The 17,360-nt window shown below is 38.7% G+C and overlaps 1 protein-coding gene across 3 annotated transcripts in view; it reads left to right on the top strand.

Moving 5' to 3' along the window:
• The window catches only part of LOC139981663 (equilibrative nucleobase transporter 1-like), a 40,083-nt gene extending 23,123 nt beyond the window's left edge, over nt 1-16,960 (top strand). For all 3 annotated transcript variants that reach the window (XM_071994229.1, XM_071994231.1, XM_071994230.1), the window contains 8 exons: nt 3,160-3,283; nt 3,948-4,040; nt 4,867-5,176; nt 5,850-6,065; nt 7,518-7,619; nt 11,160-11,352; nt 12,275-12,398; nt 13,827-16,960. In XM_071994229.1, coding sequence (XP_071850330.1) covers nt 3,160-3,283; nt 3,948-4,040; nt 4,867-5,176; nt 5,850-6,065; nt 7,518-7,619; nt 11,160-11,352; nt 12,275-12,398; nt 13,827-13,940 — 1,276 coding nt within the window. In that variant the 3' untranslated portion in view covers nt 13,941-16,960. The remainder of the gene's footprint in view (nt 1-3,159; nt 3,284-3,947; nt 4,041-4,866; nt 5,177-5,849; nt 6,066-7,517; nt 7,620-11,159; nt 11,353-12,274; nt 12,399-13,826) is intronic.
• The last annotated feature ends 400 nt before the right edge of the window (nt 16,961-17,360 follow it).

The raw sequence follows: 17,360 nt of genomic DNA, 5'->3' as shown, positions 1-17,360 counted from the left end.
TCAAAATCAGTAGAGTTCACATTGAATACGTTGACTCAACGAGATCAATATACAGTATAAAAAAAAAAGCGTGTTGGATAAGTGATAACAGTATGCAGAAATGTGTTATATGGACGCATAATACATGTGAAGAAATGAATGCTCAAATTTCGTACAACACCTCCGTCAAAGGATGGTAGTTGTTTCTTTGGGACCGTACACCTTTCACCCTGTTTTTTTTTTTTATCCAAAAAAGAAAGTTGACCTTGAATGTGTTGAGATCATTCAGGCTGAAAACATGCCCTTTGTAATTTTGCAATCGAGTATATTATATACATGTCGTATAATCGTATATACAAAAGAAGCTGTGATTTTTGGTCCGACTCAAAAACTATCAGGAATCATAAAAAGTGCACGGTTAAACGCGTCCCTTTGTGCGTATTATTGTCAGTCAAGAGTTGTGTTACGAGGCATTGATTGATTTGGATTTCTCCATTGTGATTTTCCCCGCCTCCCTTACCTGTCCCCACTCAACAGAGTGTGTATGTCTGTACTACTTTTAATGCTACCAATGATACAGTAGCTGACACAACTGAAAAACAGAAAGAGGTCAAGGAAATTGTGTATGCAGCACTCGAGCGGTGTGTAGAGCAACCTGTTCAGTGTGAAAACAGCTGAAAACAGTCAAATGAAAAAAAGTGGTGATTCCTGACATTGCAATTTGGCTTCTTTACTTCACGCATGGTAGAAGGCAGAAGACCTTTGACCCAGAGGAAGGTCAGTGGGGATGCAATGCTAAACTGTTATGAGTTGTGACTGGTCACCCTCAGGTAGATCGGAAAGTGCAATAGTAGAGTGGTGCCAGATAAGGATCGTTGCTTGTAAATACCCCAAACAAGGGAGTCTTTGGGGTAACATTTCTAATGGGCTGTCCCATCTTGTCAATCACCACCCCTTCCTCTGAGATTTAAATTTAATAACATTCAGGAGTACTGTATTCATCTGTGTCCTGATGTGAAATTGTGTACACGTATATTCATTAATCTATTTGATTTTGGAAGTTTTTGAAGTCCTGTTTAAATACTGTTTATCATAAGGCAGGGAAACAACGTAGTGGGAACAAGTTACATCTACCAGCAGGTTTAAAACTTATCTTTACCACAAACCTTTGAACTACATTATCTTCTGGAAGTACCAGACGGCTTGTCTGTCTCAATCAAGCTGCTAGACAAGATTGTTAATTGCATAGTCAGTTTTGTAATGCTTTTCGCTACACAGTACTCTTGTTCAATTCTAGGTACTAAAAACCACTCAGCAAAGTGATTGTGGATGACGCTGAAGTATGTTATCATCAGCTGCCGATATATGTCAAGAGAGAAGATAATTATGAGTTACCATTCTTTGAAGTAGCTCTCGAGTTTTGAGTTTCAAATAACAAAGGGCAGGGTCAAACATTTGGCAAAACCCCAAATGTACTGTGTTTACAATATTTACAAACCTTTAAAATGAAATGAGTCTTGGTACCAACAAGTTTGAGAATCAAAATGGAATCATTATCAGGGGCGTATCCAGGATTTTCTAAACCGGGGGGCGCGAATTACTATCTAAGCGGAGCGCCACCATCGGTTGGCGCACAAGAAATTTCTGGTTTTGATACCCCCCAGATCACCGGAAATGGCACATCTTGGGCTTGAAAATGACCAACCAGATGTACACTTTTGCCTGAGAACCAAGTGTTTTCCCAATAGTTTTTTTTCTTCATCCATAACCTTTTGGAAGATTTGTCACCAGTCACACATCATGTTCGACCTCATCGCATCTCTCGTGGGTCATTGCTTTTGTAGGTGATTCTACGTCGCGGCCCACAATACCCGTTAGCCACACTTTTTAATGTTTTAAGCCATTTATTTGTTCAGAATTTGAAAATTCACATTTCTCGTGAAATAAATTTACTTTAAAACATACCCAAAATGTTGCACAAATTTTCATCTATGGACAACCAATATAAAAAAAACCTCCTTAAATCCCTAACAGACCGGTCAAAATTGCACGAGTAGAGGGAAGTATATATGTTTAAGAATGATAGGGAATTTTCGAAAATTCAGACACAGTTAATTTGTTGGTGCATGGGAGCTGATCAGTCTTGGATAATGGTGGGGACGCGTGTCTGTTCTCTGATACTATCTAAGCGGAGCGCGACCACGGGTTCGCGCGTAGCGTGCAAGATTTTTTTTGGCAAATATACCTCCCAGATCGCCGGAAATAACACTTCCCAGACCCAATGATGCTCCCAAACCTCCTTAAGTTTTAAATCTCATGGGTTAGAAATTTAGTTTGGGGAAATACATGGGCGTCTGCAGAAAAACAATCAGGGGACAAATAATGCAAGTAGACTTTTGTATACGATGGGTCTGGGGTCCTCTCCCAGAAAACGATTATAGACTGCCGCAAATGCGATTTCTGTCCTATATTTAACAACTGTGGATAAATATAATAAAATGAGAACTGGACATGAAGCTAGCTCAAATTGGCAACACACAGTGTGAGTTTTTAACGATTGTTTTGTTCGCACTCAGTCCGTTTTGCTGACCACAAAGGAAAAATGGAAACGTCAAAAATGGAGTTGTAGGTGTAAGGGGTAGGCTGAGGCGTACGACCCTTCCGAAATCCGAAATCCGCCACTGGCTACCCTATCAGCGCTGTAATAATTTCACTGTTCCTCTATCTCTTCCCGGTGTCTTGGCGTTTTTCTTCTACTCCCTCCTTTTCTCCTTTTTCTCTCATTCTTCTTTTTCTTTTCCCTTCCTTCCTCCTCTTTCCCCCCTCTTTTTCCCCTTTTTTCTTCTCTCTTTTTTTCTCTCCTCTTTTTCTTACCCGGGGGGCGCGCGCCCCCAACGCCCCCCCCCGGATACGCGCCTGATTATAATCTTGTCTAATTAAATTCTACATGGTGAAGGGATGTAGGAGGGGTAACTGTGTGGTTTGAATTAGTGAGCATATCTTACTGCACATAACTGCTTTATTAAAGTGGAACTAATGTAAGCACATAACTGCTTTATTAAAGTGACATACATACATACACCCATGCATACACACATACATGCGTGCATGCATGCATGAAAGTTTTACAAAATGTTAAGTTCCAAGTAATAAATCACAGTGATTTCTCTCTCCTGTCAGTTTTTGTATCACCCTTGGTTTCCTCTGCCTGTCGCTGAGCTCTCCTGAGAGGCCTTACCTTCTCTTCCCAGCATCAATCTTGATGTGTATGGGCGGTATCCAGGTCCTTCTGTGTAATCTTCAGGTATTTCATTGACTTTGATTTATTTTTGTTACTTGTTGAGCCTGTCGGTGATAATGTTCAGTTTATATTCATAATTTGTTCCTGAGATACATGGGAAAACCCTAATTTTGTTTATTACAGTATCTGTGAGAAGTTTCTGTGTGAGATCAGTAACATGAATTAACTGTTCATATCCATTATGTAATTATGTCGTGGGCACAGCTTATCCGAAGATACTCAGAATTGACTTTGCAGTGGTGCAATTTTGGACTGTTGCTAAGGAGATTGAAATGAACAGCATAATTTTTTGAAAGTTTAGGTTTGAAGATATGCGTATAGGAATTAAAAAATAACCTACATTCCCTACAAGATGATGAATTTTCTCTCAACAATAGTTATTTTAGTTTGTTCCCAGACCCCCTGGATGCCTTATTGTGCCCTAAATCTCTGCAGATATGTGTCGTAATCGTCAGGGACCCCCAAATCCGTGCTCACTCCCCCTACTCCCTGTGTACCCTGTAGCGCCCCTGAGACTTCCCAACGCCCACAGGGGGGGCGGCAGGGACCACTTTGAGAACCACTGTTCTATGGTTATGACCAATGTACACTTACAAAGTTATAATGACCGTCTCATAGGAGTACTTCAAGCAGATCATAACAACTGTTTGTTTTGTTGTTTCTCAAGGTTGGAAACCTATTTGGGCGCCGGAAAGGAACAGTGGTGACAATGCTGAGTGGTACTTTTGATTCATCAACGGTGGTAATGTTTGTCATCAAGGTACAGTTATGCCGTCTAGCTACACCAGTCAGAGAATTGGAGAATGCCATTGCGAGAGAGAGAGTTCGTCCTCACTGTATGGAATGAAGGGTGTGCTTACCTTAAGTACTGTATGTAGCATCTTCACTGTATGTAGTGTTACCACTATTATGTAGTTCTGTTTGTTTTATCAGCTAGTGTGTTGTTTCTTCACTACATCAATTAACTATGGTTACTGCCATACTGCCCTCTGCATGTTGACCCCCTCGTCTTGACTTCAGAGAGTAGTATCTACACTGTCCTTGTTCTGGGATGTGGTAGGTTTGCGGGTATCTCTGTGTTTGGTGGTGGACCATGTGCCCTAAGGATGAATGGTGACATGCCTTTAGTCCCTGCATCCTTCGTACACTGTATGTAGTGTTACCACTATTATGTAGTTCTGTATGTTCTATCAGCTAGTGGGGTGTTTCTTCACTGGATCAATTAACTATGGTTATTGTTGACATCAGAGGGTAGTACTGAATCTACACCGTCCTTGTTCTGGGATGGGGTAAGTGTGAGGGTATCTCTGTGTCCGGTGGTTGACCATGTGCCCTAACGATGAATGGTCACATGCCTAAGTTAGTGCTTGTCCGAATTCAACCTTTGTCCAATATCATGAAATATCCAGAGCGTGTTTACAATTTGGGAATTTTTCTCAAGACATTTGAAACGATTTGTGTACATTTCATGAAATCAGGGTACAAAGTGAGGGGATACATTCAATCTAGCAAGGATACCTACAATCCAGGGACTGTCCTCTGGGGTAATCTGGTGACCTCATCCTTTTATTCGTTCTCCCTAACAGATTCTGTACGATCAGGGTATCAATGTTGATATCCCTCTGTACATACTGACAGGGGCAACCCTACTGATGCTCATCAACACAATGTTCCTGATGCCTAAGGACCATATACCCTGGCCGCTCCCTCCAAACTACAGACCATCCAAGTACAAGCCGCTAAAGGGAGAGGAACCTCCCAGCGAGAAGGGAGAGGAACCTCCCAGCGAGAAAGAAGAGAAACCTCTCAGTGAGAAAGAAGAGATTGCAGAGGAAAACAAGGAAAAAGCTGAAAATAAGATGTTAGAAGCTAACCATGAAGGAAACAATACCAGTGGTGGGTAGTGCTGGGCACTATATAACTATCAGAATGTTGTTTAATTTGTTTGTTTGTATTAACAGATCTTGTGGTTTGCCTTTGAAGATTGTATTGAATCATGCATGGTATAGATATGATAAGCTATGACAATACCATGTTAGCTATGATAAGCTATGACAATACCATGAAGCATGATAGCGCTGAAACATGGGTCATACTTTCCTAGTTCAACACAGGATTCAACTTGCTGTTCAAGTGAAGGTTGAATATTAGCCCTGGTCTCACTGAAAATGCATTTCAGCACATGATTCAACCATCAGTAAAAAGTGACGATTGGAAACAGTCTAGTCCAACACAGGATTCAACTTGCTGTTCAAGTGAAGGTTGAATATTAGCCCTGGTCTCACTGAAAATGCATTTCAGCACATGATTCAACCATCAGTACAAAGTGACGATTGAAAACAGTCTAGTCCAACAAAGGATTCAACTTGCTGTTCAAGTGAAGGTTGAATTATAGCCCAGGTCACATTTTAGCATTTCAAATTGTGACTCAACCAGTCAGCGCAAGTATATTCCAATGCAGTTGTTGATTTGTTTACCGTCTCCTCTCGTACATACTTTGATTCTTTCTGCTCCACTCACATGTACCTCACCTTTGACCTCTATCACACCTTTCATCGTCTCCTCGTAGATTTTCATATGTTGGAGGATAACCCGCCAGAGAGTAACCAAGATGTCATTGAAAGAACAAAATGGGCCAACTTTCCGACAGCGAAGTCCTGTCTGTCTAATTGGATGTATCTCGCTTTCATATTCTGGCAGACGGTGTTAAACCTCCGCAACAGCTTCTTCCTCGCTCGATATGGCGCCTGGATGAATCAGATGGCTGACTATGATGAAGAAGTTGGTAAGTTTACAGTCTTGGGCTATGTAGAAAGTTCATCCCGGACGTTAGACTCTACTGCAGTTTGGTGAGCATTGTATCAAAAGTCAGATCGACACACGTATGTTTTTAAGAGCATTCTTCAACGGTCTGTGGTGGAACTTAAAGAAGTAAACCACCCGTAGCAAGTTTGAGCCTTTCTTTCAGAACAGCGCAGTTTCTGACTGCTAGGACAGAATTTACTTTGCTCCTCGCTTACCTGTCTCCTCACAACCTTTGCACCTCATTCTACCGTGCCTAGAATGCCTTGGTAACCTTTTATCACTGTGCACCCTCAACAACCGGCGCAGTTTCTGACTGCTAGGACAGATGCTGGTCTGCATATTCCAAGATAGATTGGTGCGTGTGTCTGTTGGTCTAGTTCAATGCCATGCAAGTTTTTGTGATTGCCTTTATCGTCAACGGTGACCATAAAATATCTTCTCGGGGAATGTCAATTATCTGTTGAGGTTGCCAGAAGGATTTAAACCTTAATAATTCACTTGGTCTTTTCATTATTGATTATTTACTCTGCTCTCCTCTTACCTATCTCCACTGAACAATGCACTCCAATCGTCCACAGTGAAGGCATGTTAGTGTTGTGACACCACTAGTTAAGCACTACTGCATCCTGCAGATTTAACAGTAGAGTAACGAAGAGCCAAACTCCCTCAAGTTAAACATTCTTTCATTTGTTTTACAATTAATTCTGTACAGCCCATTGTTTATTTTATAGAGCAACTTATTATAGTGCAGGGCCAACAAATATTAAAGTAAATGGATACATGATCAAAATGAGATGGAAATTTGAAGATGAAAAGAAATGGCAAAGAAGAAAGTAATGTGGAGGGAGGGGGGGGGGAGGAGCTGGAAGTTGATAAGATGCAGTATCTGTGCCCCCTCCCCCCCCCACCCCAGCAGAGGTTTTCTGTGCTGAGTTAGGGCTGATTCCATTTTCTAAAAACCTGTCTTTACTTTTGTGAGTGTGGTATTTGCCTTTGAGGATGTGGTGGATGGAAGTATCCTGGGTAGCATGCTTGGCTGCTGAAAGTTGCCTCAAGACAATGTCTGTTGCCAAATATCAATCAAAATTTGCATTGTGAAGTGATGTAACAAGGCGAGAACTTCATATGTTTGTAAATGAAATATTAAAATGAGTTTACATTCAACCTTTTGGGAACACAACATCGTCTGTATTGAGATAATCGTTTAGTGTAATACAGTAATAGCATAGACCTTTTACTAACATCAGTGTAAGTGTAAGTATTTCATGTCTCGGTCAAACTTACAAATCTAAAGCAAAATACAGCTATAAAATTATATCATATCTGGTTTGGATTCCAATTGCTGATGGTGATATCTTAAATTGTTTCACGCAAAATGATGTTTTTTTGTTGTTTTTATCTATTTATTTTTGGAACTTTTCTTTTCACTCAGTGAGCAGTTACACGACAGTGTTTTCTTTCATACAAATTTCGGGCATCCTCTTTGCACCTTTCAATGGTATGCTCTATGACAGGAACAAGAAGAAACGAAGCAGTGAGTAAATGTTTTCATCCCCTTTTGTTTTTTTTAGTTTTTTTAAATACAACAGTTATTAAAAGGGTTATTAAGAGGGATTAATACATTGCAGACACTTTCTTCTACAAGAAGTGATTACATCACGGTTTCATCTATATTTCAAAACCTCATTGTCGTAGCATTTTGTTTTGCGGAGACATGAATCTTTCAAATTTGGTGGTATTTTTTGTGAATGCATCTGGTAAGAACAATGATGTCATCAAGGTAATTCAGTTAAAATTTTTGTTTTTGGTTTTTGGTTCCTTGCTGGAATCAAAGGAAGCTATGCAGTCAGGTTGGCGTGTGTGTGTGTGTGTGTGTGCGTCTGTGACACTTGGGGGCCACAATAACTTAACAATGGAGTGATGGATATTTGTCATACTTGCTTATGTATAAGTAATTATATTGAGAAGTCGTAACCTATTGTTTCGGCGCTGACCTTATGAATATTAAGGAGTTCATGGGGTCACCGTAAAAACCTTTACATTGCAATAACTCTGCAACCATTCCGGGCCCATTTTTGGGCTGGGTGGGCCTAACTTTTATTTCTACCTCAAATGCATTTTGGGACACAATCTTTTGGCCCAAATTTGTGGGGCCCAATATTTTTAGGACCATTTGGGCTTAATATGTTTACAGGGGGTGTTAAATATTAAAATTGTAATAACTCAACAACCTTAAATCAGATTTGATCCAAACTTGGAAAACATGTTGTTGGTTAATAGCTGGTACATGTAGGCCTAAATATTATGGTATTGGATGATGACATACAACATTTTAATATTCCACTAAGCAAGGAACCATAGTTCCCATTGGGCTCTTGTTCTTTATAATATTCAACTCACCTACATTGGAAGAGAAAAATAACATTTGTACCAAAAAGGTTCATTTTGATGACAATTCTAGAAATAGAGACCCTTGAAAGGTATGTCAGCATTCCTAATTGATCAGGTTTCAATAATATATCAATAAGACCATTATGAAAGGAAAGTAAAGCTTTTTGAAGCAAATTTACCATTATGACTTCACAGGCCACACGACCACCCACTGTGACCCACTCCAGGGAATAATCTCAGGTTTTAGCCAGTCAAAATAGGTTACATTAGATCAAGTATATCTTGAGTTAGGAAGAAGATGTTCAGAAAATGGGCTTTTTCAGCTATTAGTCTGGAATACTTTTCTTTTCCATATCAATGGCACATTGTTTTCTCTGGAATGTTCCTTTGCTAGCATTGTTAGCTCTTTACTTGTGTTGTAGACCATTTGGCTCATATAAATGAAGTGAATTTGTGGGAGACCTGCGACCAAATAATCCATTTATGAACGATAAAATAAGTGGCTCTTTGGAGTCTTCTTGGATGTCTTAGTGCGTTGGCGTTGCTGAAAGTGACAAAGATGTTGAGTAAGTCCCGACTGTAAGGCATAGGTTCAATTTCCTCTTTGGAAAACACCTGCATATAAGCTCAATAACATATTTATAAATTATGACCTATTTTCACCTCATATACTCTCACTGTTTTTTAATCGTGGATAAGCCAACGTTAGAGAGCATATTTTAATATCAACAATCACATTATTTATGAGTTACATACCATGACGTAGTCTTTTAATGTAAACATTTTTATCACTCTAGTAAATATTTGTAACACTCACTTGAACCAGGGTCCCCCCTCCAATAGGTTTGCTTGTTCGAGTTGTTCCCCATTGTTGCTTAACAATCACAGTACATTCTTTGCTTAATTTATTGTGATCCCTGAATTTTAATTGGCACCCCATATCACCCCCCCCCCTCCCAGTCTTTGTAACCTTTACATTTACACTGTTAAACACAGAATAACAAGGGCAATAACAAACATGGCAAACTTGATCACAATGGAGTTAAACAACTTTGTGAACCACCAATTGTTCTTGACAACATCAAAATGTTTGGTTCAAATTTCAACTGTTACATTACAGATCCTGACTACTACTCAAAACAAAACAACGTTGGAATTTGATTAAAGAATGGCATCTTCTAAGAACTGTTTGTTTTTGTCAAACGAAGGTTAAAGGTCATTCAGTGATCTAATGAGAATCTGAAAAGAGTAGACATTTAATACTTCTAAAGTAAGAAGTATTGACAGTCTGACTGATGTACATTATTCAAACCTAACAAAACAACTGTGTATAGGATCAATATGTAGCATATGTGTGTAACCAAATATATCACACAAAATGATGCGCTGTAGTGAACCCTTGTATCAAATCAATTTTGTTCGTTGATCTTGATAAGTTTTTCAATTGGTATGGATACGGAACTCACATAAAATGCATAAGTAACAAGTTTGGCTAGTTTACTTTCGGTTCGATTGTGAAAGTGAAAATTATTTTTGAAATTTTCCAACTTGCTGTCTAGTGTTTTCGGTAACACTGTGAACAGTGACCACAGCGTTTAAATTTTGAGAGAATTTTGAGAATCATATTCGTTAATCACTTGCTCATTCATACTTAGTAAAGATTCCTAAATCCTATTGGTCCATTCAGGTCAGCTGACCGTGGTTAATCCTGTGAGTAACGCACGGTAAAAATACGGGGCATCACTTTAATAAATCTTTGGTTATATGTAACCAAAAATGTTTTGTTTTACGATTTTTCCCCCACACAAATGGTAGTGTATGAATGAACGGGGTTAATCAACGGTCTAGCGTGCGTTACTCACATGATTAATGCACTCCGGGTGTTAATGCTATCGCTGGATGCATTCGGTCTCCGCTACGCTCCGCCCTCGTGCATCGCTTGCATTATCCCCCGATCGTGCATTAATCCTGTGAGTAACGCACGCTAGACCGTTGATTAACCCCTTACTCATTAACCTGAGGTCATGTGCGGGATCCATTCCATTCCGTTAGGAATGACTAGTGATACTTACTTGATCTAACACTATCATGGTCATATGGTTAAGGGGACTGTGGCTGATAGTGCACTATCATGGTCATATGGTTAAGGTGACTGGGGCTGATAGGGCACTATGATGGTCATATGGTTAAGGGGACTGGGGCTGATAGTGCACTATCATGGTCATATGGTGAAGGGGACTGGGGCTGATAGTTTGCTATCATGGTCATATGGTTAAGGTGACTGGGGCTGATAGGGCACTATCATGGTCATATGGTGAAGGGGACTAGGGCTGATAGTGCACTATCATGGTCATATGGTGAAGGGGACTGGGGCTGATAGTGCACTATAATGGTCATATGGTTAAGGGGACTGGGGCTGATAGTGCAGCAAGAAGTTGTTTGGTTTTCATGCTCAGGCTCCATCTTAGGTGACTTATTTTTCTTGAAAAGGATGTTAAAGTAGTTGATATTTCTGTAGTTTGGTCAATTTTGTGTTCCCACTCAATAACATGATCCTAAAAAAGGCAAAATGCAGTTCAGGTAAACCATTGTGTGAGTGATGTTTCATATCAACTACATGAAGAAAAGATGTAAACAGTTGACTAAATCTGACCTGATTTATGCTGTAATTGTTTCTTTTCAGAGAAGTCTGTTATAGACCCTTATGCGGACATGAAGGATGCCTTGTTTCCGGTTACTCTGGTGGTTACAATGTGGTTAATCTTCTCCATAGAAGTTCTCATTCCTGTGCTACCTCTTCACTACTTCACGTTTGTTTTTCAAGTTATCATAAGAAGCTTTTTCTACGGATCATTCGCTCTCCTGCCATCTGTCATGTGAGTTTCTTTACTTACACTCTTTGAAAACAGCATTTTGAGTTTGGTCAGGAATTTTTTTTCCCAAACATATGAAAAGTATTTTTTTAAATAATATTGCAATATAAACCAAACTAAGACATTCTGCTGGATTGTTTATTTCCCCGTCACTATAATGATTGTCATTGAGTGAGTAAATTAATGAATTTCAATCCCAACTGGACACTTGTTATATAGACGTAGTTTTATAAAATACATCTAAACAAGCAAATTTTCAGTAGTTCTAAATTTTCGACTTTTCCTCGCAACTTTGAAATGATATTTGACAAAACAAGCTAAATGAGTTTATTTTGTTGTAGTATTTTACTTTGGACTAGTGACAAAATATTTGATTTGAAAGCTGCTGCCACATTAAAATAGCTGGTTGCATTGGGAGTGAATTTCCGGCACCATCAAATGCCCTTCAAAGATACTATTTTGTTGCTCACATCTTTGTCCTTATGTCACAACTGATTTGAAAATCTTCACAATTTTTGGGGCTTCACCTTTGAAAGTATAAGCATAAGCATGTAGGCCAGACCTACCACACTTTGATAGGAGATGTCTCTAGCCTAGCCTACTTTTGCGTGTTAAGGAAATAATTTTGTATGTTGTTATTGTTAATGAAACTGTTCCTGACAAAATACAATTTAATTGAATCTCTTGAGAAAAAATAGAAAAAAAGGTGAAATAATTTCAGAAGCCCTGAGGTACAGCTGTCCTTGACAGTCAGGCAGAGTTGTTCCCGAGGTTGGTAGCATCACTTGTGACGTGGTGTGTTGTAATAATAATTTCTGGATCATTCAGACCCACTCATTCTTGACAAAGTTTAAGTGATTTCTGACATTTGTTACATACCCATTGTTGATTTTGTGTTTCCCTTTTTTGCCATCTCTTTTTCCAGATGGCCCATAGAGTACATGGGTACAACATATGGCCTGTGTGCAACCATCGGTGGCATCTGTGTGGTGCTGCAATATCCTCTTGTTAAAATCGTCCAGGATGTGTTCAACAATAACCAAGTACCGGTAAGTTAATTTAGGAAGGAATTTATTTGTATTTCATATATATATATATAATATATATATTTTCAATATATCACTAAGTATGAATGGGAGACCAGTGTAGGGAAGGCCATACATCACAGAATGTAACCATGAGGACATTTGATCACCCAGCAAATGTGGTCTTTTGTCTGTAAGTTCATCATTTCTTCACCTAAAGTTGTGCTAAGGAACCTGACATATTGCGTAGTATAACCATCTGCCCATGTTGGAAGTGAGAGTTGGAATGTTGATCTCCAGGCCATTGAGAGGTACATAAAATGAAGAATCGGTGACAGGAGGAAATGCATGGCAGGGTCAACCGCAACTAGGAGACATCAATTGCATACTGCTGATGTTGACAGTAGAGATAGCTAAGCAAGTTGCAAAGGCTGACAGCATTTAGTATCCAGTGGCTAAGTAACCTAAGATGTCATCTTTGTGATGTTTTCATATTCCAGCTTTTGTTTGAAGTAATACAAAGAGAGAAACCAAAGTGTTGGTGTGTGGATTTTGCAAGCTCTTTAAGTACTCTACAGTTATAGCAGTGTACAAAATGTACTTCAGTCAACAATCACAATAAGAGAGATTGTTTGCAGGGCAAATTTTAAATGGTAGTCCAGTGGTCAGATATGACCAAATCGGACAACCAAAATCAACTGTGGAGGTTATCAGGTGGACGACCAGTTTACATCAAACTCAAATAACATTGTAACTAAATACCCACAAATAGGTAAACTGATAAACTGCTTTCTTCCATCCAACCCCCTACCCCCCTCCCCTTCCCAAACACTGGTAATTTTTATTCACCAACCGACAGTGTACATTCTACAGTGACATACTGGTCATTTAGCTAAACTTTTTGGGACAAAAACATTTGCAGTTGGGACAACCCAATGAAAGGCCTGGTTGTCAGAGGTACAACCAGAAAGAAAAAGATCCGATAAAATTGCCCTGGTTTGTGGTACAGGATGTATGATACTATCTATGAGATTATCAGAGAAGAAGGAGTCACATTCTCGAAACAAATTTTGATATCTCAGAGAAATGGCCAGGTCATGTGGAACTAGGAATCCACCCCCTCGTGATGCTTGGAGCATCTTAATGTGTATTAATGTGTATAACTAACGATACAGCTTTAAGTTCTCTAATTTGAATGCACTACTTCTCCTTTAAGTCAGCAATCTGCAAACGTTAGGCCCATGACTCGGTTTCTTCCACCGTGGACGGGATGTTAAAAAATAACTTAATCGATCTCCGAAAAACTACACCAATATTTCCCAACGTCTGGAAACATGCACCAAAATGATTTTTCATGACCCTCGTTTGGGCTCTGCCACATACGTTGTGGACTGTCACTCTAAGTGACAGTCAAAACATGACTTTAAATTTTTTTTTTCCCTTCCCCTCCAGGTCGACGTGGCCTTTGTAGTCCTGGTAGCTCTCACCTACACCTTTCCTCTTAGCATGTATCTCTTCATCCGAGGTAAAGAGAAAGCAGCAAAGAACGACAACACCATCCACTGATAACCTGGACGAGGCAGGCGGAAAAAGGATGTCATATTAATTGTAAAAAGTACTGATTGGGAAGTCAGGAAAACAGTATGGATAGAAAAGGTCTGCTAGGCTCCGTTACAGCCTCGGTTCATTTGGTGCTTAAAAACGAAATGCGTGCAAAATATAGGTTTGAACCTGCGATGTTCTGTTGTTACGTTGTGTCTGAGGTGTGGACATTGGTCAATTGCAATGCAAAATTTCCTTAATTTATGAATATACTAATCTTTGATTTATATGAAAGATAATCCTGCTATCAAAGAAGTCAAGATTACTTGGCCAAGAGAGCAAACTTGTCTGCCTCTTTCTACTTGACTGTGGCAAGTTCCAAGTCTCTACCGATCTTTGACCGTAAATTCGGTTTAAAAGAGACGGGAATCCATCCAAAATATCTGATGCTGTCTTTCGCAAGTGTCTGTTTTTCACTTCTTGAGAAGTTCATTCAATTTTGCTTTTTGCGTCTTCTTCGAAACAAGTTGGTTGTGAATTTATAGCATTCCTCGTAGCCTCGTATCAGAAGGACATGTATTCCTTACGTACTCATCCCGAGCGATGGATGGGACATTTGGGGAGTATTCACTATCTCATGTAGCAGTACCTCATCCCCATAATTGGAACTACAATTTCATGCTCCGCCAATTTCAAGGTTATTCAACCGTCGTAGCACCGATCGTTTGTTTTTCAAGGCCATCATGCTCGAGACTGTTCTGTGTAGATTGGTCTTGTTCCCTGTATTAGGACTTGTTCCCCTATTATGGGATAGGGCTTGTTGTATAGTTTCAATAACTTTTAGAAATTCACTTTCGAGAAACTCATGATCGTTAAAAGGTACTCTGACTGCTTTGAAAATTATTTATGGATTTTAACGAACCCATAAATAGTAAAAGCCACAATATCTTTTCTTTTTCTTTTCTTATTCTCTTATTTTTGATTGGTTCTTTTATTTTGCTCTCTGTGTTGACAGTAACCTGTACATAAATATGTCTTAAATACCATAGTTTGTTCGTCGATTCAATCAGGAAGACTTTGTCGGAGATGTCCCTCCAGATGGGTGAAGAGTCAATGTTAATTGTTGCTTTCTGATCCTGTTGTGGTATATTGTTAATATGGTATATTTTGCATTCATTTATTCTAATTTATTTATAGCTGGATCAGGAGCTTGTAATGTGATCATATCATATCCTATATTATTTAAGGTGTCACTGTAGCTAATTATCTAACAATTCTATTCTCTTCTATTCTCTCCACCCAAGGGTTAAAATGGGTACCTGTGAGGTAACTTGTCATTGGGCGCAGTATATAACTGCTGCCGACTGGAGAGATTGTCTCTGGGACAGGTTATCATTGACCAGGGGTAATATAACTTCTGTAAAGCGCTTTGAGACCTATCGCTGGTGTAAAGCGCTATATAAAAATCAAATATTATTATGATTATTATTATTATTATTTGATTTTTATTATTATTATTATTATTATTATGATTATTATTATTATAACAAGACACAACACCACTGACTCAATAGTAGCATTAATGGATCCCAATGCCTTGATGTCCAAAGTATGTAGCAGTATGCATTTGAAGTTTTCTTTATTTTTGCTTTTATTTATTTGCCTTTTGTATTGTTGCACCCAGATAGTGTGATTCTCATGCTGGTCTAAGAAACCCAACTCCTCCACCCCCCCCCCCCACCACTTGTGTCACAGGGATTAAGCATCTAGATGTACGAAAATGAAAGTAACACATTTGGTCACTTGCCTGAAATATACCGACAAGTATTAACTTTGTAAGAAAGTTAACTATCTTAACAATAATATATTATTCCATTGGTCTTTTAAAGGTTGTAAGAAAACATATTGTTTCAATCTTCTGTTTTCATTTGTTTGACAACTTAACTCGTACTTCAAAAATCACCATTTCAGGCACAAATATTTGCAATACTTTGAAGAGTATTTTAATATTTTTTTTTTATTATATTATTCAAATCACCTTGCCAACCAACAGCTTTTATTATTCAGTTGAACTTACTTTTTGTATGCAACATATTGGACAGAATATTTGCTTTGTTTAAATGAATTGTATTGCAGAGTTTTGTAAGCAATTAAAACTGTAATAATGGTGATTACATAATTAATTGTTCCTAGTACACTTTTGGCATCATATTTGTTTTCCCCCTGGAAACCTACCTCATCCCATCTAGCAGCAAATTCACAAAGAAATTAGAGATTGAAGTTAAAAGTTTTGTAGTTATTAAATGAATTTCCTGACAGTTAGTATTTCTTCCAAATTTTGAAGTATGGAATCATTTGATGAGAGATGAAGTTTCCTTTATCCTTGGACTTGAGTTTATTTGCTAAACCACAGGTGTAAATTTTGTGAAGATTGATATTTACTCCTGCCTTCACAAATATTTACTATTTCTACGATTGAAAAATTGAAACAATTAAATTTTATTTGTTGTTGTTTTATAGTCACAACAAATGTATTGTATGGTAAGATAGTTGGTCCGGAAAAAAAGAGGGAAAAAAAAGTTGGTCACTTTTCAGAACCAACAAAATCACTCTATGCTAGATTGTCAAGAGCTTTCTTAGCAGATATTTGGCTTGGGTTCAAAAAGTACACCCTTGTCGATTTTGGTGTGGTTTGGAAGGGATGAGAGCCAAGAGATTATCTCCACATTGAAAACATTTGGCTACTTATATATTTGTATGATGTATTGCAACCCTAGAGTGTATTTATTATCCTTTGGCTTCTGACATTGATGTGTTACCAGCTTCCTCCGAGCACTCAACAAAGTTACTGAGCGCTCACAAAAGTTGTTCCTATCGGCACAAGACAACAATGGATGGGACCAGATATGCTCTGTCAATCTCGCTACTAATTAATGAAGTCAGGTACATCATTGTATGTCTTTTGTACATTGTTTTTTTTTTCATGCAGTTAGTACAAATATTAATTATAATAATAAATAATCTTACAGGCTCTGCAAAGAAGATGAAGATTCTGTGTTAAAATTTTTGGTGTTTACTGCTGACGATGTGGATTTGAATGAAAAATGTCACCCTTGCCCCTCCCCAATTTCTTCGCTTCCTATACCCCTCCTCCCTCCCCTCTATTTCCAATATCCAATCTGTGTCTTCTGTCACCCGAATACTCTACTTCCGCTGTTGGCAATTGAAGAACCGGGAAATGAGAAAGAAAATAACACTTGATAGCTTTGTATAGTTTAACATCTCACCTCAATTCTCACCTCATAGAAAAATTCTGTTTTGCCCAAGGCAAGAAGAATCTATGCCATGGTGTGTGTGTGTGTGTGTCTGTTACATCCTCAATGTTTTGTCCAAAACAGCTGAGCCGAGTTACTTTGAACTTCGTAAGAAATGCACCATGATGGT

The sequence above is a fragment of the Apostichopus japonicus genome, chromosome 15, assembly GCF_037975245.1.
Source record: "Apostichopus japonicus isolate 1M-3 chromosome 15, ASM3797524v1, whole genome shotgun sequence".
Lineage (NCBI taxonomy): Eukaryota > Metazoa > Echinodermata > Holothuroidea > Aspidochirotida > Stichopodidae > Apostichopus > Apostichopus japonicus.
The sequence above is the reverse complement of the archived record's forward strand: the minus strand, read 5'-3'. Positions and strand labels throughout refer to the sequence as shown.